At 40.8% G+C, this 24635-nt stretch overlaps 1 protein-coding gene across 1 annotated transcript; it reads left to right on the top strand.

The window, feature by feature from the left end:
* The first annotated feature begins 936 nt into the window (after positions 1-936).
* On the top strand, positions 937-11530 carry arl5a.S (ADP ribosylation factor like GTPase 5A S homeolog). The gene is given in 6 exon segments (NM_001091463.1): positions 937-1144; positions 5471-5531; positions 6930-7077; positions 7507-7590; positions 8953-9104; positions 10439-11530. Coding segments are annotated over 6 exon segments (540 nt in total). The 5' UTR covers positions 937-1098; the 3' UTR covers positions 10488-11530.
* The last annotated feature ends 13105 nt before the right edge of the window (positions 11531-24635 follow it).

Here is a 24635-nt window from a genome sequence, read left to right as displayed (position 1 = left end):
ACTCGGCCTTCGGCCTCGTGTTTTTATATGGTCATGAAACTCCTCGGTAACTTATAATATCCTTATATTTTACAAGAGGGGGTACTTTATTCACTATATAAGTTGCAATGTTTTGCTGCTACTTAGCACACTTATTTAACACAAACGGCTGCAGTATAGCAAATTGGGATGTCAAATTTCCTGCGGTAACTGCAACGCGTCAGTATGATATTATTGCGGTATATAGATGTCAGTATATTGATATATTATTATACGTTATAGTGATGCAAATATAGGGGTAATGCTTACTGTTATTAAATAACGTGATCTACAGAGCTGCGCAATATGTTGGCACTCTAGAAATAATTCATAGGGATCACATGACATAATCCTGCCATAGGTATATCGCCATTTATCCAGTACATATTGGGTTTTCTGCATCAATTGTATTTTGAATTACTAATCTCTGTCTACAGCAGGTTTTAACCTGTCTAATAATGTAAGTATTGTCCATAAGAAGGAGCCCTAGTGCTACAAGTATAAGTCGAGTGTGGTGAGTCTGCTACAAGGTGAGGCTCTATTGTATCTCTATGTTATTTGCTAGAATTCATTTCTCAATAGAAAAAGCTTTTAATGCCTTTATTCTGACTCAGTCACCATTTCATTTTCCCAGTTAGGCCACAAAGTCGCAAGATAATTTGGTGAGGCATGTTCAGAGCGTGATGGATGTGCAGCCCTATTCTATTCAATGAAGAACCGGGAATCTAGAGAGAGCAGCACTGTGCTTTGAACAGGAGATATAGGAAGTATTGGAAGGTATACCTGTACCTGAGTTTTACAAAGCACAGCCGATCACATGATTCCCTGCACTGCTGCCCACTCACACCTTTTATTTCTACGTCAGAAATACTAAACAAGCCGGAAAAGTGGCCACTCCTGGCTTCGCGCATGCGTATTGTACATTGGCGTCATCAGCTGTGCGACACTGACAGCCGGGTGTACCGTAGCTCTTCCTGCCAGGGAGATGGACTAACCAGGAGGGATGTACGGGACAGAGCTGCCCAAGCTTGATTCCTTCCGGCGTTTAGCTTGAGATTGCTGATCCTGTATCATCTGATCATGGGAATCCTGTTCGCCAAGATATGGAGGCTGTTCAGTCACCAGGGTAAGGCTCGGGCTCCACAGTTATAGAGTAATGTAGATTTCCAAATGCTCACACAGTCAGCTGTTCAACTACAAATCTCAGAATTCTCTCTTACATCTACATAGTATAGTGGAGTTGTAGTTCAGCAGCTGCTAGTCGTCCAGCTTCTCTGGGCTCGAGTCTTCACATACTAAAGAACAATGTGGGAAACAACACATTTTCGCATCTTAATTTGTCATACATGGCAACAACTGTAGTAGGCGATATATTAACCTCTGGGAAGGGAATGTGGCTGTGGGATAGTAGGTAGAGATGGTGCCTATAGTAGCAGTGGGATAATAGTCTCTGGGAAGGGACTGTGACTGTTGGAAAGCAGGTATAGTAGGGAGAGATGATGACTATAGTAGCAGCAGGGATCATAGCCTCTGGGAAGGGACTGTGGGATAGCAGGTATAGGAGCGAGATATAGTGTCTATGGTAGCAGTGGGATAATAGTCTCTGGGAAGAGGCTGTGGGATAGTGGGCAGGGGCGATCCTGGCCCCTCCGCCACCTGAGGCAGCAGCAGTTGCTGCTGCCCCCCCTCCCCCGGTAATTCGCTCTTAAAGTACCAGGAGCAGCATTTTTGCAGCCCCTGGTACCTAGTGGGGCGATGCCGCCTGAGGCGACAGCCTCAACTTGCCTCATTGGCGAAGCACCCCTGATAGTGGGTATAGCAGGGAGAAATGATGACTATAGTAGCAGATGGGTAATAGCCTCTTGGAAGGGACTGTGGAAGAACAGCTATAGTAGGGAAAGATAGTATCTATAGTAGCAGTGGGGATAACAGTCTCTGGGAAGGGACTGTGATTGTGGGATAGCAGGTATAGAAGGGAGAGATGGTTCCTATAGTAGCAGTGGGATAATAGTCTCTGGGAAGGGACTGTGGCTGTGGGATAGCAGGGATTGCAGGTATAGTAGGGAGAGATGGTGACTATAGTAGCAGTGGGATAATAGTCTCTGCGAAGGGACTGAGACTTTGGGATATCAGGTATAGTAGGGAGAGATGGTGCCTATAGAAGCAGCAGGGATAATAGTCTCTGGGAAGGGACTGTGGGTAGCAGGTATAGCAGGGAGAAATTGCACCTGTTATAATTTAGGCAGTGTGTATGTATTGTTGTCTCTTGCAACTTATTTGAGTAGATGAAGTATGTTCTCTTTGATATGATATTTCACTCATGTTATTTGACCTGTAATTAAATCATCAAATGTTTATTTGCACAGTGATGCTTTTTCAAGAACAGGTCTAACAATTCTGAGTGGAGTAACCTATTTTTTTTTTCATTTGTATTTGTTTATATGTATGAATAATGTCAGGAACGGATGTATAAAAATGCCCCATCCCTGCAAAAAACAAACAAACAAGTAGAAGGTAGAACATAGTTTTACAGTTAAGAAGTGATTAATGATATTTATTTTATTATGGGTAACTTCATCTTTCACACGCAAACTGCTTCAGTCAAGATAAAAGGCTGTCCCATGCCAAGCGAAAGTTGGGCGTTGAATATTTGAAAGTGTTGACATTTGTGGTGTAATTTACTTTACAGGTAACTGTGTGCATAAATAAATAGTGTCTCTCATTTCAGAGACAACCCCTGATCCTGTGAAAAAGCAGGGATTCCTTTGGGGCAATCTGCTACAACAGTCATGGTTGCCAATAACTGAGCCCTAAAGTCAGTTCAAGAGATACAGTGTTCACTTTCCATCACATTGTCGGTCAATGGAATATGGATATTTACTTTTATACTGTGTGTCATTGTTAATATTGGGAGCTAGGGACTCTTCTTTTTACTGTAGAGAGTCTGACCCCTATTTCAGTATTTTTCAGGCTTCTTGGGTCACTCTTAGCTTTTCTGCTTGCAGCATGATTTCTCATACTGATCCTCAGCAACCCCCCCCCAGTACAAAGCATTCATTATATTGTCCTGATCTGCCATTGCAGGTAAAATACACCTATGCTAACTTAATTTCCATGTTATCCTCTACACAATGCTTAATTCCTTAAAGGAAAACTATACCCCTCAAACAATGTAGGTCTCTATAAAAATATATTGCATAAAACCGCTCATATGTAAAACCCTGCTTAATGTAAATAAACTATTTTCTTAATACTATACTTTTTTTAGTAGTATGTGCCATTGGGTAATCCTAATTAGAAAATTGCTAATTTAAAAAATGACAGCCCCCTGGGGTCCTAGGATTCATGGTGCACGCACACATACCAAACAAACTATACAGAGACAAAGTTCTGTCTTTTGCTTCCACACTTTTTCCTGTTACACAGTGGCGTAACTAGATGTTACTGGGCCCCACAGCAAATTAATTTTAGGGCCCCCAACATATTGAGAGGTTGCCCTGTTTTACCAATATATATTGTAATGGTTTAATAATTAGGGCCTCATGGGGCCCCTTATACCTCCTGGGCCCCCCTGCAGGCGCAGGGTCTGCTTCCTCTGTAGTTACGCCCCTGCTTTTACAGTTAGAGTTGTAGTATTTCTGGTCAGGTGATCTCTGAGTAATTGTGGAGGTTAGGAGCAGCTGATATCCCGTATCCACATGCAGGGAATCTGCGAACCGGTGTATCCAGAGGAACCGCTCTGGCCACGGCTTACAAACAATTCGGAATTTTGAAATATGTGCTCATATCCCCTGCCCGCATGTGATTTTAAAGTGATGTTCAATAAAGTATTTACAATTTTAAATACGTTGGTTTCCACGTGGTTATCATCCCATCCGGTGAAGTCCGTTTCCAAAATTTCCGAATCAGGTGATCTCTGAAGCAGCACACAGACCATCATGAAATGGTGATTCAAGGCAAGAGATGTAAAAGGGCAATATTTATTCACATATATATTTTAATAATATATCTGTTGCTCAAGTATTCATTTTGGGGGTATAGTTTTCCTTTAAGCATTATTATTCCTGTGCTGTGGGATAAAGGTGTCCTGCTTGGCTGGTGTGTTGCCTGGGACCTTTTCCATACTATGAATGATTTAGTAGGAACATGTCAGTACGTCACTGCTGAAACCGTTCATTATCTAACTGTCTTCAGTTACTAGTGTAAACATTATGATGCCTATAGAACAGTGCTGCACATTCTATTATTGTAAAATACTGTTATACTTTTATCTTGTTTTGAATACACAGTACTGAATGGGGCAAGTTTTGTGAGTTTTTTTTTTTTTTTATAATCACTTATGGGAGAGTATTAGTCACAAGTGAGTTACAGTCATTTTGCACTGTTTGGTGAACTTAGGACCTGTAAGGCACATGTGTCACACACCTGTATGGAGCAGTTATCATTAGCCTCTTTCTATAAAGTGCTGGTCTATTTCGCAGAACTTTACAGAGCAAGTTAATCATTTATATCAATCAGAGCCACAGTCCTCACACGTGGATACTCGCTAGGGTCTATATTAACAGGAGCCAGATAACCTGCCGGTATTCTGTGTGTGTGTGGGAGGAAAGCAAAGAACTTTGATTAATCTATACAAATACAAGGAGTACAAACAAACAAACTCCATTTTTATATAACAGACACAAGTTACTGACTGACTTCTTGTAACACAGCAGTCTTTTATTATAGAGAGTAAACATTATCTTTCCAGTTGTGATGAATAAACCCTTATTTTAATGGTGTGTAATGTACTGTATCTGAGCTTATACTGGCTAAATGCCTCATTGTTGTGTACCCTGTCCTAAAAAGCAGAATAGTTTTTAACACATAGTAGATTGTATCTATAGGTCACAGCGATACAAGGAAGGGAGTTCTGTCTTACAAACACAATATGTAATTGGTTGTCTATAACAAAATATATTTAAAGGGGTTTGTTCACCTTTAAGTTACCTTTTAGTATGATGTAGATAGTGATATTCTGAGACAATTTGCAATTAGTTATCATTTTATTATTATTTACAGTTTTTGAGCTTTTTATTTAGCAGCTCAAATTATTCTTGCAACCATACACTGATTTGACTAAGAGACTGGAATATGAATAGGAGAGGCCTGAATAGAAAGATGAGTAATAAAATGTAGCAATAACAATACATTTGTAGCCCTACAGAACATTTGTTATTTGGATGGGTTAAGTGACTCCCTTCTGAAAAAAAGGAAAGAGTCCGAAGAAGAAGGCAAATAATTCAAAAACTATAAAAAAAAGAAAAAATGTAAACGTGGCTTAGAATTAGCCATTCTATAAAATGCTAAAAGTTAACTTAAATGTCAACCACCCCTTTAACACAACTTTTCAAAGCCCTTGTTATGTTAATGCTAAACATATATATTTTTTTACAATTCTTTTCTGTTTTAGAACATAAAGTAATTATCGTGGGACTTGATAATGCCGGAAAAACAACTATACTATATCAGTTGTAAGTATACACCAGATAACATTACAGGTGCCAAGTGTATGATTATATGCCTACAAGAACCAATTACAAAGCTATTCAATTGCACCTTTTTGGCAATATGGCTTCATACAGCAGGACAAGTAGTACATTTTGGCAGACAAGATTCTGGCCACAGCTGAGCAGTAGCAAGGAAGGTTGGATAACGCCACAAGAGGCACTTCTTCCTACATAGGGAAGTTACTCAGTCTGTCTAGTTGCCTGCTTTCTGTTAAAGGATTTGTTCAGTATGAAAATAAAAACTGGCTAAATAGATGCATGTGGGAGCCAGAAGGAAAGGTTAAAACTAAGTAAGCCTTATCAGAAAGGTCCACCTAAATATACCAGTAAACCCTCAAAGTAGTGCTGCTCTGAGTCCTCTTTCAAAAGAAACACTGCATTTCTTTCCTTCTATTGTGTACACATTCTGTCTCTGTATCAGACTTCCTGCCCTCATCTTAAACCTCCTTGCCCCGGGCATGAGCATGCTCAGTTTGCTCCTCTCCCCCTCCCCCTTCTCTGCTGTAATCTGAGCCTGGAGTGTGATACGTGAGCAGGGAGAGACTCAGGAAGTGATGTCACACCAAGCTAATACTACAGCTGCGATCCTAAACAAGCAGAGAGCTTCTAGAGCTTTTTACTTTGGCATGGTAAAACATTCCACAGAATAAATAGAGCATTCTAGCTTGCACTATTGCAGCTTATCTATTGGGAATAAAATGCCTCTGTAGCTTTCCTTCTCCTTTAATTATTGACCAGAAGCATGGGCAATGGAAGCAGATGTGGTCGGCAGTTGCAGTCAGGATACCAAAAGCAGGATGTGACCTGAAGCAGAAGATGACACCCACTATCTCTCCTGTGCTACTTTGTAGGTCCATAGCCATGTATGGGTGCCAAAGGGGCAAGCACCAATGCAATTGTGGGTGAGGCTTTTACTTACAGAGGGGCGTTCAGTTCTCCTTTTAAGTGTCAGACATTGCCTTCATCTGTCCACACAAATGTCTGGCATATGGTAATTGTGTTTTATTTGTATCATACCAGTGATTATTAATATTAAAATATTAATTGTTAGATATTAACAAACACAGATTATTATCTTAGCATCTGTGTGTATTCATTATGCATGTTTATTACAAATGAGTGTCTCCATGACAGTTTGCAGTATGGCTAAAGTTCCTGCAGAGTAAGAGAGAAACATTTTCAGCCAGATGTCAATACATACTGTTGAATATCAGGCCCTTGTATTGTTGCTGAGCGTTGTATTATAGTAGCAGCTTTATAGGTGTAGGTACAAAATGCAAGATCGAATTGTTTCTTTTCCAATGATAACTATAATTAAGCTATTGATAGGGGCCTTATTCTGTTCATGTTCTTACCTTCTAGCTCTATGAATGAAGTTGTGCACACATCCCCTACAATAGGAAGCAATGTAGAAGAAATAGTCGTTAATAACACACGGTTTCTAATGTGGGATATTGGAGGTCAAGAATCACTTCGTTCTTCTTGGAATACCTATTACACAAACACAGAGGTAAGCGTCCCTGTGCATAGGGTTACACTGACCTTTACACTGTTTTGATTGGAGCTGTTACTTTTCCCCTGAAATAATGGGCTTGTGTTTTTTGTACGATAGGATTGCTTTAAAAATTAAAGGACATTTTCTGTAATCTTCCAGGAGTCACTCTAAAGTGAATTTTGAATTGCACCATGCTGCTAAGAATAGGGTCAGCCAGTTGTTTGAATTAAATGTTTGGAAATCTCCCTGTGACCCATAGACCCAAAGGGTGAAGTAGCACACCGGAAGTGAAACGGAATATAGACAAAACTATGGTCCATAAGTGTGTGACTTTTGAAACAGAAAACCGTACAGTGCTAATTATGGTGGTGCGTTAGTAGAATCTGCATGTAGTGTATATAATAGCTTTGTCTTGTAACGTTTTGTTTTCCTCTTGATATTTAGTTTGTAATCGTCGTTGTGGATAGCACAGACAGAGAGAGGATTTCTGTAACCAGAGAAGAATTATATAAAATGTTATCCCATGAGGTAAGTGTTAGATATCAGAGACTCACCCCTGCATTAGGCCTAATATACAGTACACATATATATATATATATATATATATAGCATTGAGCACAGTTAGACAAAATGTTAGGAACCCCCCCCCCCCCAGTGGAATAGATTGCTAAGTTTTTCCTTGGGATGGTGTTCCTTTTAGGAGGAAATTACACCAGACCTTGGAAAAACACTCTTACATGCTTACCTGGCCGGTGCATTTTTCTCCTAAAAAATAGACCATGAAATAGAATTTCCATGTCTTGAAAAGGACTGTCTGTTCTCGCAGCAACGAGCTCCTCACCCTCCAGTTAGGCTACCGTTGTATTGACTCGGTTGCAGGCACACACAGCTGATTTTGATGTAAGAATGCAACGTCTTGTATTTCTATGCCAAAATCAGCAGGGTGTGCCTGCACTTGAGTCAGTACAATGAGTTCCAGGTGCAGGCTGGAGATGAGTCTAATGCCCGTGTAGGGTCTAATTTTAGGCCTGCACATTTCAGGCTGACTTCAGCCCCTGTGGGATACTAGCCTTACAGAGTGGTCTAATCCCCTCCCTCACCTTGTTCCACTGTGATGTTATATATTCTGCATCTTGACGTTCCTTTGCTTTCCTGTGCACTGCCCACTATGAAAAGCATAGTTCTCAGAATCCATCACTTCACAGTGGAACAATAGGAAGGAGGTGTAGCATTACACTGTCTATTTATAAGGAATGTTGGGAAATAGTTGGGCAGAGTATCACGTTTTCTTTTCAGTCTGTGTAAAAAAATAATACAGGCATGGGATCAGATATCCAGAAACCCGTTATGCAGAAAACTCTGATGATTTCTAATTTATTTGTAATATTTTTAATAATAAAACACTACCTTGTACTTGATCTAAACTAAGATATAAACGATCCTTAGTAGAATCAAAACCAGCCCAATGGCTTTATTTAATGTTTACATGATTTTCTAGTAGACTTAAGATATGAAATTCCAAGTTATGGAAAGATGCATTATATGGAAGGATTCTGCATGATTGGTCCCATACCTGTACATTTACATATATTTTTGGAAATTCAGATTGTGTTTACGCACCTTTTCTACATAAGCCCAACTGCATGAGCTTGTGTCAAAAAAAAGGGGGTATATTTTCCCCTTTAACAAGGCAGCATGCACCTATGTTTAACATACACAAGAATGGTCAAATTTCAGCCAACATATATGCTGATAGGGGTCACTAGTTGGTGCACTTTTCCATTTTGGGAATTGGTTTAGGTGCAGTCACACCAGAAACTGAGATGAATGGATGCTTGTTTACATACACAGGTCACTGTCTCAATTTCTTTTTTCCCCCTCTTTATTAAGGACTTGAAGAAAGCGGGGCTGCTGGTTTTTGCAAACAAGCAAGATGTAAAGGAGTGTATGACGATTGCAGAAATATCGCAATTCTTGAAACTGACTTCTGTCAAGGACCATCCCTGGCACATACAAGCATGCTGTGCTTTAACAGGAGAAGGGTGTGTTGCTTTAATATGCTTAATCCTATGTCCCCCTGTTATTGTTTAACACCAACTACAAAATCTTTGATAAAGAGATTTATTGTTTATTTAGTCTGTTAAAAGTCCCACTAAACCCCTAGAAAAAATGCTGCATTGCCCCTAGGAATGTTTGGAGGCAGTTCATGTCAGAAACTTGCAGTCACAAGCATGCGACTTTTGGTGTTTTCAGTGTCAAATCCCCCTCTGTTTATAATTGTGTCTGTGTACAGAATAGATGGATCCATAAGAAAGGATCAAAAACTTCTATACTGTACATTGGAAAGTGCACAACAGTCCTTTGAACTGCACGTATCAGATATTTAAGTTGTAGAGAGATTGTAAGGGCTCTTACACATGAGCGTTTTTACCTGCGCTCCCCTGCGTTCCGTTTTTTGGCGTTCAGCCGCAGGGGAGCGCAGGAATAGACGAATTTCATTATTTCAAATGGGGCTGTACTCACACAGGCGCATGTAGGCGCCGAACGCAGGTTGAGACGCAACATGCTGCATTTTTCCTGCGTTCGGCGCCTACACGCGCCTGTGTGAGTACAGCCCCATTTGAAATAATGAAATGCGTCTATTCCTGCGCTCCCCTGTGGCTGAACGCCGAAAAACGGAAAGCAGGGGAGCGCAGGTAAAAACGCTCATGTGTAAGAGCCCTAACACTGCAGTAGGCCAATGAGAGGTGACAAAGGTTGTGCTCCTCCATATAATGGTATATTGACAAAGACAACAAAAAGGTCCCATACAGTACTAATAGCCATCATTCTTTTCATTGGTACAAATCTTTATTGTATGTTGACCTATAAATCTGTTCTTCAAGCATCATTTAATTCAGTGATCCCCAACCAGTAGCTCGTGAGCAACATGTTGCATCCAACCCCTTGGATGTTGCTCCCAGTGGCCTCAAAGCAGGTGCTTGTTTTTGAATTCCAGACAAGTTTTGGTTGCATAAAAAACAGATGCACTGCCAGTCCATATAGGGGCTACCAAATAGCCGATCACAGTCCTTATTTGACATCCGCATGGAATTTTTCATGCTTGTGTTGCTCTCCAAGTATTTTTACATTTAAATGTGGCTCACAAGTAAAAAAAGGTTGGGGACCTCTGATTTAATTGGAAGCAAAGCTGAGACTGTAGGCATATAATGTATTTTCACCTCCATTAAACCGATATAAAAGTAAAGTAGATGATACTTTTGTGGCCCTATAACAGTAAGAGTTATTACCCCAGGAATACAGCTCTTAGGGCTGATTTCTGTTTTATGTCAATTCCTGAGTTATTAATTACTGTTTTTTTCTTTTACTGAATCAGCCTGTGTCAAGGACTTGAATGGATGATGTCGAGACTTAAAGCTAGATGACCACAGTGACTCATGGAAAGGGACGGTACCTCTGCAAAATGCTGTGTTTATGACTCCCTGAACTGCTACAATCTAAAAAAAACATTGCATTCAAATGTGTCCATGGGCAAGAATGAATGTTCCAGAAGTCTGTGAATTTGGAAGCAAAACTCTATTCAGCTTTCCTTTTTCTTTTTAAAACGGTGACAGTCTCTGCAAGTTTATTCTTCCCTTCAATATGGGAAAGAAGAATTTTAAACACTCGGCTTTTTATAAAGTAATTTTACAAGTCTGAATCATAGGAGCCGAATGTAGCTGGGCCCGGTAACAACCTCTAGGAGCTAAATTTAGCACACACTTAATGACTGATCAGTATTTCTAGACTTAAATTGAATACAGAAACCTATGTTATGTACATATCACTTTGTATTTCCTGTGTGCTAGCATGCTTGCTCCTGTATTTGTACTAACAAGGAACTATCACCTTGTAACTATGAACACAACACCTTGTGGACAGGTATTGCTGGAAGGCTAGTGTATCTGGAACCACATCCAGTAAGCCAGCAACAGTGCCTCCTGCATATTCATCTGGGTATATGTGTAGATAACCCCAATTCACCTTTGGCTTAGGAGAGTTTTGTTTTTCATACTGGCCTTTAGTGCAGTAGGATGGTTTAGCTGTGGAAATGTTTCTTCTGAGTATTTTATTATTCTCTTGCTCTATAAGGAATGACATTTTCAGTGGCATACTCCAATGCAGGTGTCTCTAAACTCATGATGCTGAATTGTATCTCCAAGTATCCCAGTAATATCCAAGGCAACATCTGGAGGGCTGCAGGTATCTACATTTCTAGACTTTTGAAATGCCAGTGATTATTTCCTGCTGATCCTTGTGAGCTCAAGGCTACACCTGCCACCGTTATTATGGCACCCCAAGGATTTTCAGTTTCCTTTCAGCACCTTAAAGGACATTGTGAATGAGTCTTAACATTTGATTGCACTCTACTTTGTCCAAACAATTATCAATGATGGCTGGAAGTTGTCATAATAAAGTAGAGTTTAAACATCTTTTCTCCTAGGTGAATTATTTACAATATATGTATTGTATTTTTGTTTTGTTTTTCAGGAGCTAACCACCAAAAGGTATTGTATATAAAATGATTAGTTGTCATTTATTTTGTGTCCAGGACCTAGGTGTGTGTTGGATTGGAAATCCAGAACTAGGTTCAGAGCTTGCCACCAGCAGGTGCTGGTAAGTACAAGGACTTTGTTGTAGCTTGCACCTGCCAGTGATGCACAGGTTGGCCACCCATTCCTTCCAATGATTCCATGATGGTGAGGGCAGGTATGGGTAAATAAACATAGTGTAATAGGTTGGGTTACGGCTAGTTAGGTTTGGCGCAGCTCAAAGAATTTTTGACCCGAGCATCATTACTGCTGAACACAGGCTGCACTGTATTTATAGGGTGAAAGCAGTATCTATGGCAAATTGGTAAACAGTGGGGTTCATTTAATAGTGAATGAACCCCACTGTTGGTTTACATATATGCAACAAAAGGTGGTTGCTCCAATTTAGTTCAGGAACGCTGCTATGGGGCCTATGGAACACTGGGCATTCCCTTATGCAGGATTCGGATACTTTGAGCTGATGAACTCTGGAAGTCTCATTTGCAGCCGGAGAAAAAATGTTAAGCAGTAATTTTTTTTTTACTTATAAACCCAAAAATAAAAAAATAAATAAATATATATATATATATATATATATATATATATATATATATATATATATATATATATATTCATTTAATAAATCCAGGGTTTTTGAAGTTTATTTTTAAATGTAATTGCAGTTGTAAGCAGTAGGTCTATTTCTTTGTCGACTGCTGGTTCTGTCTCTTGAAACAATGTAGTCCACATTAGCTGTAATTACTTTGTCACATGTCTGTTAATCAGCTGGCTTCTGCTACAATGTGTCAAAAGTCAGAATCTGCTCTGCTAAGAAAGGGACAAATACGGTAGCTACTCAGAAACATCAGCTACTCAATAAAGCTTCTGCATTAATAGCTGCCACTGCTAAAGTAGCAATTACTCTTTGCAGTGGGGGAATATACAGTACAACTGCCATGCCAGCACTTCCATCTGGCTTCATCATCCTGCCAGATAAGGGTGATAAACACATTCCACCTGGGCTTGTACATCACTATCCATCAGGCACAACAGGTGTGGGTTCAGATGCTAGGGGCTGTTTGATGAGACACTCTGAAAGCCTGGCTTTTGTAAGCAACTGTAGCATTCGCTGATAGAACAGGTTTTTAAACAAAGTCATGCAGTAATTTGATGGCAGCACGTTAAAAGTATAAATGTGTTTTCCAAATATTGCTCTCTTTATATGGCTCTGAAAAGGTGCACTGAGGTCATTGCTTTGTTTCCAGCCATGGCACTACAGTTTTACTGTACAACCCCCATTTTTTTTTTTTTTTTATTGGACTTGACTATTTACAGGAAGAACCATGACAAAATAGTTTAGTATTTTAAAGACTTGAACTGACATGCACTTAAACCTGCACTCCCCCTGCATTCTGTTTTAAAGCACTTAGCCACAGGAAGGAGCGCATGTAATGCATTTAAAGGGGCCTGTGTTTGGAGCTCACATGCACCTGTGTCAGTATAGGTCCATTTAAAAGAGCTGGGCGTGTCCCTTCATGTGCTCCCCTGCAGCTGAGCACTTTATAACAGAACACAGGGGAGTGCAGTTTTAGCATTCGTCAGTATGAGACCTAAACCTATTAATTTCACCAATAACATTCACAGGATTTTTTGGGAACATCAGGACAAAATTCTGGTGTAAAATCCATGAAAACTTGTAAAATCAGGGAAAAGCACCCACTGAAATGCATTATATATTGGTAGGACCACAAAACCAGTTTAAATTGTGGGAATACTTAAAATTAGGTAATGCAATTTAAGGGTTCACTGTATCTTCTAGGAGTTTTTATGTTTTGTCCATGCTTCCAACACTCCAAAAGCACAGGGACAGGGGGGTACTGATGGGAATGATGTATAATCTCTGTGAAACACTGCAGAATATGTTGGTGCTTTTTAAGTAAATTATAATGTGTGAGTGTTATACCCTTTAAACCTAGACTTATTGCATTTATACAGACATAGAAGCTACCATATTCCTGTGGTATGTTCCAGAGCACACTAATGGCAAGAGGGTGGTTGTTTCATGGAAAGTTCCATGAACACATTTGTCTGTGACTTTATATTTTGCTTCTTCAAAAGAGAAAAATAAATGGGAGAAGAGCCCTGCTTAAACAATAATGTCTGGTTTTTTTTTTTATAATAAACCAGGAACTCCACCAAACATTTTTTATACATAATAAAACATAATGAAAGACAATGGCTCTTGAAATAACGAAGTAAAAGTTTGTTCTCCAGGTCTCTAATCAGCTGTTTCAGGAGGCAGAACTAGAGTATAAACAGCCAGACAGATACTGCTTTCAATAACAATTACAAATATGTTTAAACCATATGGAAAGCTCCTTAGAAAGATATTATCTTTCATTATACCATTAAGGTGATGTATATTTATAATCATTCTATATAATAAAATGGATTCCAATGAACTACAGAACATACTCATTCTAAAACTTTGGTTTATGGTAGGTTTTTATTAGGTAATTAAAGTCAGCTGAAGATAAGAAATGTGGACTCCACAGTAGTTGTATTTTCCCTATTGCTTCGCAAACGGCATAGGAAACTGCGGACCACATTCCAGTGCTTGCAATGCAGAACACTGAAATAGCCCCAGACCCATGAATTTGCCCCAAAAATGTAACCCATTTTATTCCCCGGTGACATGGTGAGAAACTACTTTTTTTTGTCTACAATGGAGCATGCTCCTATGCATTTGGATCAATGCTATTTTGTATCCAGTGCATACATCACTGTCTGAATAGTTTACATTTACAACAATACCATTTTATCTAGCCCAGATTGAGTTGTTTCAAATGCGACAGGCAGGGGGCAGTGGGGTAGCTCTACTTAAGATGCATTTCTCAGTTGCTGCTTGGCTTTGCAAGTACCGTATGTTTGTGCTTTATTAGAGGGAACTGATTCACCTATGCTAATCAACTGACAAACATATCTTTATGCTTATATTTAAAATAGGGTTCTGGCAAGTGTTGGTAGAACTCTGTATTTTTGCTGGTAATACTGTTTTCTTGGCTAGGCTCCTTAGGCCCTAAAAAAACTGTCAATCAAGGCTCACTATCAAAACGGTTATCAGTAGCCATTGATACAGTATATTATAGGTACTAGGTACTCTGACCAATCTGACCCTGTGTTGAAATTGTATGAATATGTCACAGATTGCATAACACATTTACCATAAAGTTGGTAAGTTCCCAACACATCCAAGGAACCTTCATTTTCAAGTGCCCCGATTTAATGTAAATATCTTTATATGGCATTTTTCCAGGAAATAATGCTTTTTTTTGTTCCACCTATCAATATTTGCTTGCTTGTTTTGTACCCTTTGCAGATTTGGGTTCAGTTCTTCATTTGGTCTGTCCCTTGCCTTACACTGTGACTGACCTGCTATATCTGACCATGGCTATTTCTTTGATTACTACCATATGCAGTCTATCCCAGCCAATGCCTGTGATTAAAATGTGTTGTTGGCATGGGACTTCTATCTCATCCTAGTCTGCATGGCTGCATCCTTAGACCATGATACCACCAAACACCCTGACCAAACAAACTGCATTCTCCTGGGTTTATATGCCCACCACCCTATTATTTTTAATGATGGTGCAATCCTATTTGGTGACCTCTACACAGGTACCCCATATACCTTTCGTTGAAGCAAAATAGTAAAGTGGAAAACTTTGAAGCAGAATTATACTGCACTGTCTTTTATTGGCCGCACCACATATTTAAGGCTTGGGATTAAGTGCATTTCTACTGAATGCTGACTGATGCTATTCCTCTGACAATGGAGCTGCTAATGATTGCTGAGACAAAACACTTCAAATCATCTCTATACAGTGTTTGGTCTACAGGTGATAGTGCTCAAGTCTAGTCTTTGGCCCTAATTACAGAGCCTGGATGATTTGGCAAGATTTAGAGAAGTGCCAGACTGAAGAAGTGGAGAGGCATGTGCCCAGTTCCCTCTTACTGTTGCACCCTAGGAAGGTGCCTCTTCTGCCTACCCTACCCTTCAGGCCCTATTCCTATGTACTATTTTGTTGGTTGGATACAGTCTCCCTGGGAATCATGTGCTCAGTTAACTTATGCATGCTGACTCAATTGGAATGGAATGTTTCATGTGCCAATTTCACAGCATATCACATGAGATCCGACTATACAGTGTGTGGAAGGAAAAGGCAACCTCTGTGCCGCTAAATGTTGTTGTACTAAAACTTCCACATTTCCCTCCATGGTGATTTGTGGTTTAACAACACGCATACTGTAGAGCTGCAAGTTGCCTATCATTGATGCACAAGCAAAATAATTATTGGAACAATTAATTTCAGTAAGAGAATGCATCCATTGCACAGACATCCAACTTTACAGCAGCCATCTTGAGCTTGAGAACTGTACAGAATTCCTGGTATTACATTACACAGGGCTTGTGTCACCCCCAGTGTACAGTCTCGGGGGCTCAGAGTTATAGGAGCTCAAATGCATGCACACACAATATGAAAGGGTCAGTGGGTGGATGAGACTACATTTACTGTGTATCCAGGACAGCAGCAATGCAACTTATTTTATAGAATAATAACAGAACTCATGGATTATGTTCAGTGCAATGGAGTCATTAGACTGCAGCAGAATTACACCACTACAGCAGCCCTATGATCCTCTATTTTACAAAACCAACCATCTCCAGGAAACTCATGGCCGCTGCACAATGTGTGATAATTGTCACATGCTCTATGGGGCTGACTAGGGAGCATCTGTTAGAAAGAAGCTGCTTTGTTGGTTATAATATTCCTTCATAGGGCTGCTGTGACTGCAAGCTCATACAACAGTTCTGTGACCCAAATGCACTAAATAAAAAAATATGGTTTAGAGTACCGTAGAACAGAGAGGGCAATTCATCAGAGGAACCGTCACCATATACAATTTAATGTACCACCTTCTAGCTGTTGTTGAAATGCAACTCCAACCATTGAAAGCTGTTCATTTATATCATCCCTACACTCAAACAGGGGTCCTACCCTTCTTGCATTGCCACAAGCCCTCCAGCCCTGAGTATTGGTAACCAGACCTCCATATTTTCACATTTCATAGACTTAGACGTAGACATTGCCTGCACACATATATGTATAAAGAGAGAGGTGTCAATACTTTTAGTGATTGGTTTCATTAAGTGCTTGTGTCGTGTTTCCCATGTGCAGATTCACAGTGCAGCTGTTGTTGCTACTCAGTCAGAAGAAGTAGGACAAGAGAAGATTAAGGTACTATGTTTTAACTCTCTTTTTGATATCCCCTTTATTTCTGTAACATAAAATAAGTGCACCGTTAGCAGTGCTTGATTTGGTTTAAAGGGGACCTGTCATAATCCTATGTTATCACACCAGTCAAGCAAAATAAACTTTAATTACACTGTATAAATTATTTGAATCTTGTTTCCTCCAGTCTGGGAATTCATAATTACAGCAAGCAGGCAGGAGCCATTTTGTGGACACTGTTATTAAGACAAGCCTTGTATCATCTCAGAATCTTGTTTGTGCACCAGAATGGATGGACCTGATGTCCATCCCCGTGCCCTGGTTACACAATTAAAGTGCAAAGAGAATGAGGGAATGTGGGAAAAGCAGTGACATCTAGGAAGTGCTGAATTGAAAGTGAAAGTAATTGTTTGCCCCGCCTCTATGCCCAGGGCATAGAGGAGGGGGCAGACAATATTTGATTGACAGCTGAGATGTTTAAATGAGCTTACAACAGCTATGAATGCTTTAATAAAAAATAGAAATTGGATTTCATGTTTAATTTGAAAAGGACTTTTGTTATACAGCTATTTGTGAGTGGCAGGTCCCCTTTAATTAGAGAATGGTGTGATGACTCTAGAGCACCTCCTGAAACATTGCTGAAATTACTGAATTAGCCTATATATTCTTGACACTACAGAGAGATTTCTAGACATACTTAGATGTATATTTATCAAAAGTGAAAACAGAATTTACCCTTTAATAATTATGCCCTTTAAACCTATGCAAGTGACTAGAAAGCTGTGAAACTCCCTCAGGCAAGCTACAGCAAGCACTATGTTCACTTTGTTCCTATCTAACAAAGGCTCTTTAAACTATAGTGTTCTTGCCATTTACTTAGTCTTAGTACAATACATTTTCACTGCTTAGTGAGAATCTTCCTTTCCTCTCTCCCAGCTGATTTTCCTTTGGCTTCATTTTGGGATTCCCTAAGGTCTGTTCAAATAACTGCATGTCAAATATCTAATAAGCAGGATACACTGCAGTGCAGAACTCCACAGTGTTACAGGACTTTTTCTCAGCCAAGCTCAAGTGTGGGTTGCCAACAGGTCAAAGCTTGTAAAAATGCTCCCTGATTCCAATTTATTGTACCAATGTATGCAGCAGTGGAGAGGGATGTGAAAGATAGGAAGGCTGAAACTGTAAAAACCCTAAAGGTAGTAAGAAATATAAGGCCTTATTTATCAATGATATTATGGAGCATTAAGAGGCACAAATAGGCCCACTTAGAACTGATGCAGGAAGCACTTGCTCCCTTTACCCTTCCTATATTTATATATATATATATGCGGAAAATAGCGACACTCACAGGACTTTACTGATGCAAAAAAAAAGCGATTATTTATTAAAAACTCAGCGTTTCGATCCCTCACATGGATCTTCGTCAGGAGAAAGCATCAGTAAAGTCCTGTGAGTGTCGCTATTTTCCTCATATATACCTATTCTACTATTGTGGGCACCCAAGCATTTGTTTGAGGAAACGGAGTGCACCTTTGGGACTTGTGTGTGTGTGTGTATATATATATATATATATATATATATATATATATATATATATATATATATATGCTGATGGTTATTGAATTGTACTGGCAAATTAGGTCAAATTATCATGTCATGCTGGACAATATCAATGAAACCAAAAAAGAATGCAACACTATCAGGTGAATTCATAAATCCGAAAATTAAATAGTTACAAAATTCAACAATAAATGTAGCTATAGGATAAATCAGAAAACGGCAAGGCACTAGCATCTTACCTTATCCAAAAGCTCAATAAAAGAATCTATAAAAATGAAACAAGTATAGTTAATATACAATGTTTCAACATTTAAATACAGTAATTACATACAAATATAACCTTACAGAAAACAAGCCATGTTAAAATCTTCATTTAATCCTCGAGGCTGTTTAGTTTGTAATAACCATATCCAGAAGCACTCCTTTTGTAGTAACTTTCTTTTTATTTCATTTTCATTTTGCACCTGAACCTTCTCTAGTATCTGCTTGCAGTTCATTGGGAGAGGCGCCGACCTCTCTAACCAACACTTGTTATTTTAGTAGAGAAACTGGAAAAAGATGCTTCTTTTCTTCCCTTCAGCCAGTAAAAAAGAGTATGTATAGAATACAGCTTAATGATGAGCTCCTATGAGTTGGAATCCAAATATGTATATACTCCCTTGATAACTTCTAGTTCTAGTATGTTTTGTTGTGTTTGTGTTGTCGTTATGTTTGATAAATGTAGCACCACTGATTAAACATTATATAAATCAAAAACTGTTTCATGCTGTGGAAAACAAAAAAACAATATATGACAGTATATGAAACATATTCCCGCATCAAGGAGAACAACATGTGTTCATTTTCTAAATTAAAGCTCTAAACGGAACGTGGTCATTGAGTAAACCACTATATTTTAACTCACCCTTACCGCTGTAGCTGATAATCTTCCATGATCTGCTTTCTATTAATGTCTGAACAGTCATAGTCATTGGGATAAGAAGAAAGGGCAACAGTTATTGTTGCATACTGCACATTTTGTTTTCTGCACTTGTGTCATCTTGTTGGAACTGGGAAAAGGAAAACGAAGGCCTGCTTTAACGTTTCTAGTACAATATAATGAATCTAATGCAGAAATTCTGTTGTCTGACAGCATCTGGTAACTTTTGCTCTTAAATGAAATATGTGGTAGTACAGTGTGCAAAATTACACTACAATGCTCACCTTTTCACATTTTTCAGTAAAGAAATTAAAGATTGCTTGCTCCTAAAGGTTTTAATTCAGTAGAGTGCATAATCCCACTGTGTGCTTTTATTTATGTGATGGAAGATCTCATGAGAAGCTGGGCTCAAGCCTGAAGGCCATTTAGGGTGACGTCTGGGGATAAGCTTTGTTTCCTCCTGCCTATACCCCTAAAAGAACAGGTAGAAAGTTAAATAGAATGAGATTTGTAACAGAAAACATATTTACTCCCCTAGATAATTTTGAAAATAGATGTAAATTGTTGTTACAGCAATGTAACCATAGCTGTAAATCCTGTTGTGAGCTAAGGGAAACCCCGTACAAATGCAAGTCCTCCAAAGGAGGCCTGAACCAAAAAAATCCAACACGCACTGGTTAAAGCATGTTTATCCAACTTTTACAAGAAGCACACCAGTCATCTGATTCAAGACATGTTGGCTGGTCAGATTAAAGTACAATAATGTTGGAATACAAATAGTCATACTGAGCATATGGGTAGGTTTATGGCAATTATAATGTGGATGTGGCAGTTGACCTCAATTGGACAACCCTAAGTTTTTGACTCATAGGCTCTTCTTTCCTCACCTACCCACTACACCTAATTGGCATAAGGACTCAATGGATGGAGTGCATGTGAGGGGGCCGCAAATGGTATGAGCTCCCTTTCATGAACACATGAAAGATTGAAACAGCAAAAAGTTTAGAGGAGCTGCATCAACTTCACTTGATCATGTACTGGCATGTACTAGCAAACATTTCAATTCAGCCAATAATGGTTCATATCTGGAAAGTAACAGTGGCTCGTATGAACCAAGTAACTTGTTTGGCTTCAGAATACGAGATAAAAAATGAAGCCCTTTACAGGAGAACAATCTAAAAATGAAGACCTTATTACATAAATGGATCAATCTAAATATTATCTGTATCTGTCATGGACTGGCAGGCAATGGGTAACCAGATATAGACTTATTTAAAGATGTGTCAAGGGGGTATGAAAATGTAGGAAACTGCTGGAGAGCTGCTGTGAGAGTGAATTCTAATGGAGATTACATATGAAAATAAAGATTTGACAATGCAGAGAGGTTATGTATGTCTCAGTATATCCTGTAGTACAGGATATACTGAGATTTGACCAAAACAGCACTGAGTAAATTCTGTGTAAATTGTGAAATTAATACATTTAACTCACATGAATTCAAAATTCAACCATTGATAAATCTGCCCCTTAGAGTTCAGATTGTAAATTGCAGGCTACCAGCTGCTGTGGGAATACAATATCCATGATCCTCAGCTAACCAAAATACAGGCACCTTCTCAGCAGTTGTCTTTTAGCACCAAAATACATCAACTTTTTTACATTGCCCTTGCATCTCACTATGAAGAAGACTTGATTAGGATATCACATCATTCTTTAAGGAGGAAAGTGTACCAGTTCAAGAAATGAGGGCAAGGCAGCCTGAAGTTTTATGATTCCCCATAAACGTAGATATTATGTACCACACTATAATGTTTTAAAACTATGATTTGGCTCTGATTGTCTTCATCTTGTATTTGTGTTAGACCTATCCCATAATTTGGTATGAGTGCTATTGTCTTGAAACATCCTAAATGAAACAGTGGTTACAACATAGGGTGCACCTAGTCATTTAAAATGCATTGGCCATGGGGCGTGGTCCGCATGGCTAGCTGAACGGACGTGTGTTCCAGAGCTCCGCGCCAAATTATCCTGTAAATCCATAAGGAACTCTTTGGGGTAACTCATAACCTCTGCCACGGTTATCCCACACACAGCACCCATGATGGGAGGCAATCGAACCCAGAAAGCCCGTTCAGATGCCGCCGCAATGCTGGAGCAATATGCGAGGAACGCTCCTCAAGATGGCGGAGTCTCCCCTCCCCGTGAGGAAGGAGCCACAGGCCCAGCGACGGGGCTCCAAGATCAAGCGGTGCAACTTCTGCTTAACGCAATCACTGACTGCAGAGCGGCCCTATCTACTAAAATAGAGGAGGTTAAAACAGACCTGTCTCTCCTACGAGCTGATCTCCACTCGTTGCGGGAAAGGACGGCCGAAGCGGAGCAACGGATATCCAGATTGGAGGATATGTGTAATCCTCTGGCGCAACAAATACAGGAACTCAGGGCCCAAAACAGCGGGCTCAGCTCCAAGCTGGATGATTATGAGAACAGACAGCGCAGGAATAACATCAGGGTGATAGGCCTTCCTGAGAAAGCGGAGGGTGCGGACCCTGCACAATTTATTGAACGCTGGATTCGGGAACATCTCCCTGAGGCCGCACTCTCTCCTCAATTTGTTGTGGAGCGTGCTCATCGAGTGCCTACTCGGCCACTGGCCCCTGGGGCCCCACCACGACCCTTCCTGCTTAAACTCCTGAATTACAGGGACCGGGATGAAGTGCTGAGAGCCTCTCGCCAACAGCCTCAACTAACCTACCAGAACAACCGGATTCATCTGTTCCCTGACTACTCTGCGGAGCTCCAGAAAGTGCGTGCAACGTTTGTCGGAGTCAAACGCAGACTGCGGGAAGCGAATCTGGCCTACGCTATGCTCTATCCGGCCAAGCTTAGAGTGCAAGCTGATGGCAAAGCGCAATTCTTCACGACCCCGCGAGCTGCGTCGGAGTGGCTGGATTCTCGGGGGCACCACAATGTGCGGGAGGAGGACCGCCAATAAGGGGCCGTGAGTACAACCTTGCCCGACTCGGGTTTGAGCCCCTATAGCCAGGATTTTGCACAGGGCCTGGGCCTTCCCGCAAGACTTACACTTAGTGTTGGCCACTGCTCCTAGCCTCTAGGGGCTGGAATACTTCACTGGACTGCCCTGGGGAGACCGGGTTCTCGTAGCTGCCCTACTGTTCTCCCTCAGCCCACCCCATTCGCTTTGTTCCTTCCTTTGCGTTTGATGGACTGTGGATATGCAGGACTGCCAGATCCTTTCGTTTTAATAGGTTGGGACGACGCTTGGGTTTATGGACTATATTGTAAGGACGCTGCACACCACTATGTGTGTGGGGACGATGCTGGTGCCCTTGAGGGTCGCGGTCAAGTTCTCTGAGAGATCCGGCGCCCCTTGCTTCGCACTTGCTTTAGGACATTGGCGGAATCCAGGCGCCCCTGCCGACAGTCCCCGGGAGCTTGCATACCGCAAGTATATGTCTTGTATCTTGTTGTTGTACATACTGTTTGCATACTTCTAACTACTTATACTGCTGGCTAGCTTGTTCTGCAGAGTGACCTGTATATTACAGAGATAGGGGGAACACAAAGCTGGAAATTTGGCTCCGGGTGGGCTGGAGGTGGGGTTATGACCCCTTATTAAGGGCGGTAGTCTTTCCACGTGTAGGCAGTACACAGGTATATTATTGTGGGAACTGCTATGGTCACCCAAAGTTAGCCTAATATTATAGCGGAAGCTGGTTAGACCCAACTGACCAACCCCTGTACTCAAGTTAAGTGAGTTAGTTATGGGATCAGAGACCTGCCACGTTCTCCGGCAGGTAGGGAAGTTCGACGGGAATGTAAGTAGTTTTTCTTTAGGTTACCCCCCAACCCTGTTCCCGCCCCCTCTTGCAGGTACACAGTCTCTTTTTGGTACATCGCTACCTGATGTCATTGATTCTACTACAATTTGCGATGGAGTCACTTAGTATTATGAGTTGGAATGTTAGGGGTTTAAATACGAGATTTAAACGTGCCCTGGTGTTCGATTACGTTCGGAAACACTCGCCCCATATTTTAATGTTACAGGAGACACATTTGGAAGGGCAGCGTTTGCTGGCCCTGAAAAGACCATGGGTGGCGCGGATGTATAACTCCACCTTCTCCACACACGCTAGGGGCACCTCAATCCTAATTAGGAAGAATCTCCCCTCTGAGCTACTTCATCTAACTACTGACCGGTATGGTAGGTTTATTATACTGTCCCTGCTTATAGCGAACAAACCTATCAACCTAATTAGCTTGTATGCCCCCCCACCGCTGGCACCTTCACTGTTAGACCTATTGTTTACTACCCTGGCTAGACACCCGATAGCGCCCTTATGTATAATGGGAGATTTCAATGCCACAATGGAGGCGGATAAGGACAGACTCAACATCACTTCACCGCATAATAGCAAACTGTCACAATGGGCAGGGGCCATGCAATTAACTGACATCTGGCGCTGGAAAAATCCGGATGAGAGAGTGTTCTCATGTTACTCTGCTACGCACAATACCATGTCCAGGATTGACCTGGCCCTAGTCTCCACTGACCTATTGCCTTGTGTGCGTACAGCACATTATTTACCCCGTGGCGTCTCCGATCATGCCCCCCTACTTATCACACTAGGATTGCTCTCACCCAGAGCAGCCAAACCCTGGAGATTGTCCCCACTATGGTTATCCAATGACACAGTAGCAGAGTCATCAGCTCGAGCTGTAGCAGACTACTGGGCCTTAAACGATGAGTCCGCAGCCCCTCCTGTAGTTTGGGATGCCTTCAAAGCTACAATGAGAGGAACCCTAATTAGTGCCATAGCGGGTGCTAGGGCCAAAGCTGCGGAAGAAATCCAAACAACGCAAAACTCTTCCGCTAGGGCTGAGTCCCAGTATATAGCAGACCCCTCTCCTGCCAATCTTCAGGGGTATTAAACAGCACAGGCTGAGCTGGAAAGAGCCCGTGTTAAAGCAACTAGGAAGAAAATGTTGTATGCCACCCAACGCACATTTGACAAGGGGGAAAAGAATGGGAAGCTATTGGCCTATCTGGCTAGCTCACACTCCGTCACTATGGCGGTTCCTAGAATCCGGATGGCGTCGGGTACTATAGCCACAGATCCTCATAGCATTGCTGCAGTGTTCTCCACTTATTATCAGGACATATACACCACACGAACCACTGCCGACCACTCCCAATTGAATAGGTAT

The sequence above is a fragment of the Xenopus laevis genome, chromosome 9_10S (genome assembly GCF_017654675.1).
Source record: "Xenopus laevis strain J_2021 chromosome 9_10S, Xenopus_laevis_v10.1, whole genome shotgun sequence".
Taxonomy (NCBI): domain Eukaryota; kingdom Metazoa; phylum Chordata; class Amphibia; order Anura; family Pipidae; genus Xenopus; species Xenopus laevis.
This window is presented reverse-complemented; position numbering and strand designations above follow the sequence as displayed.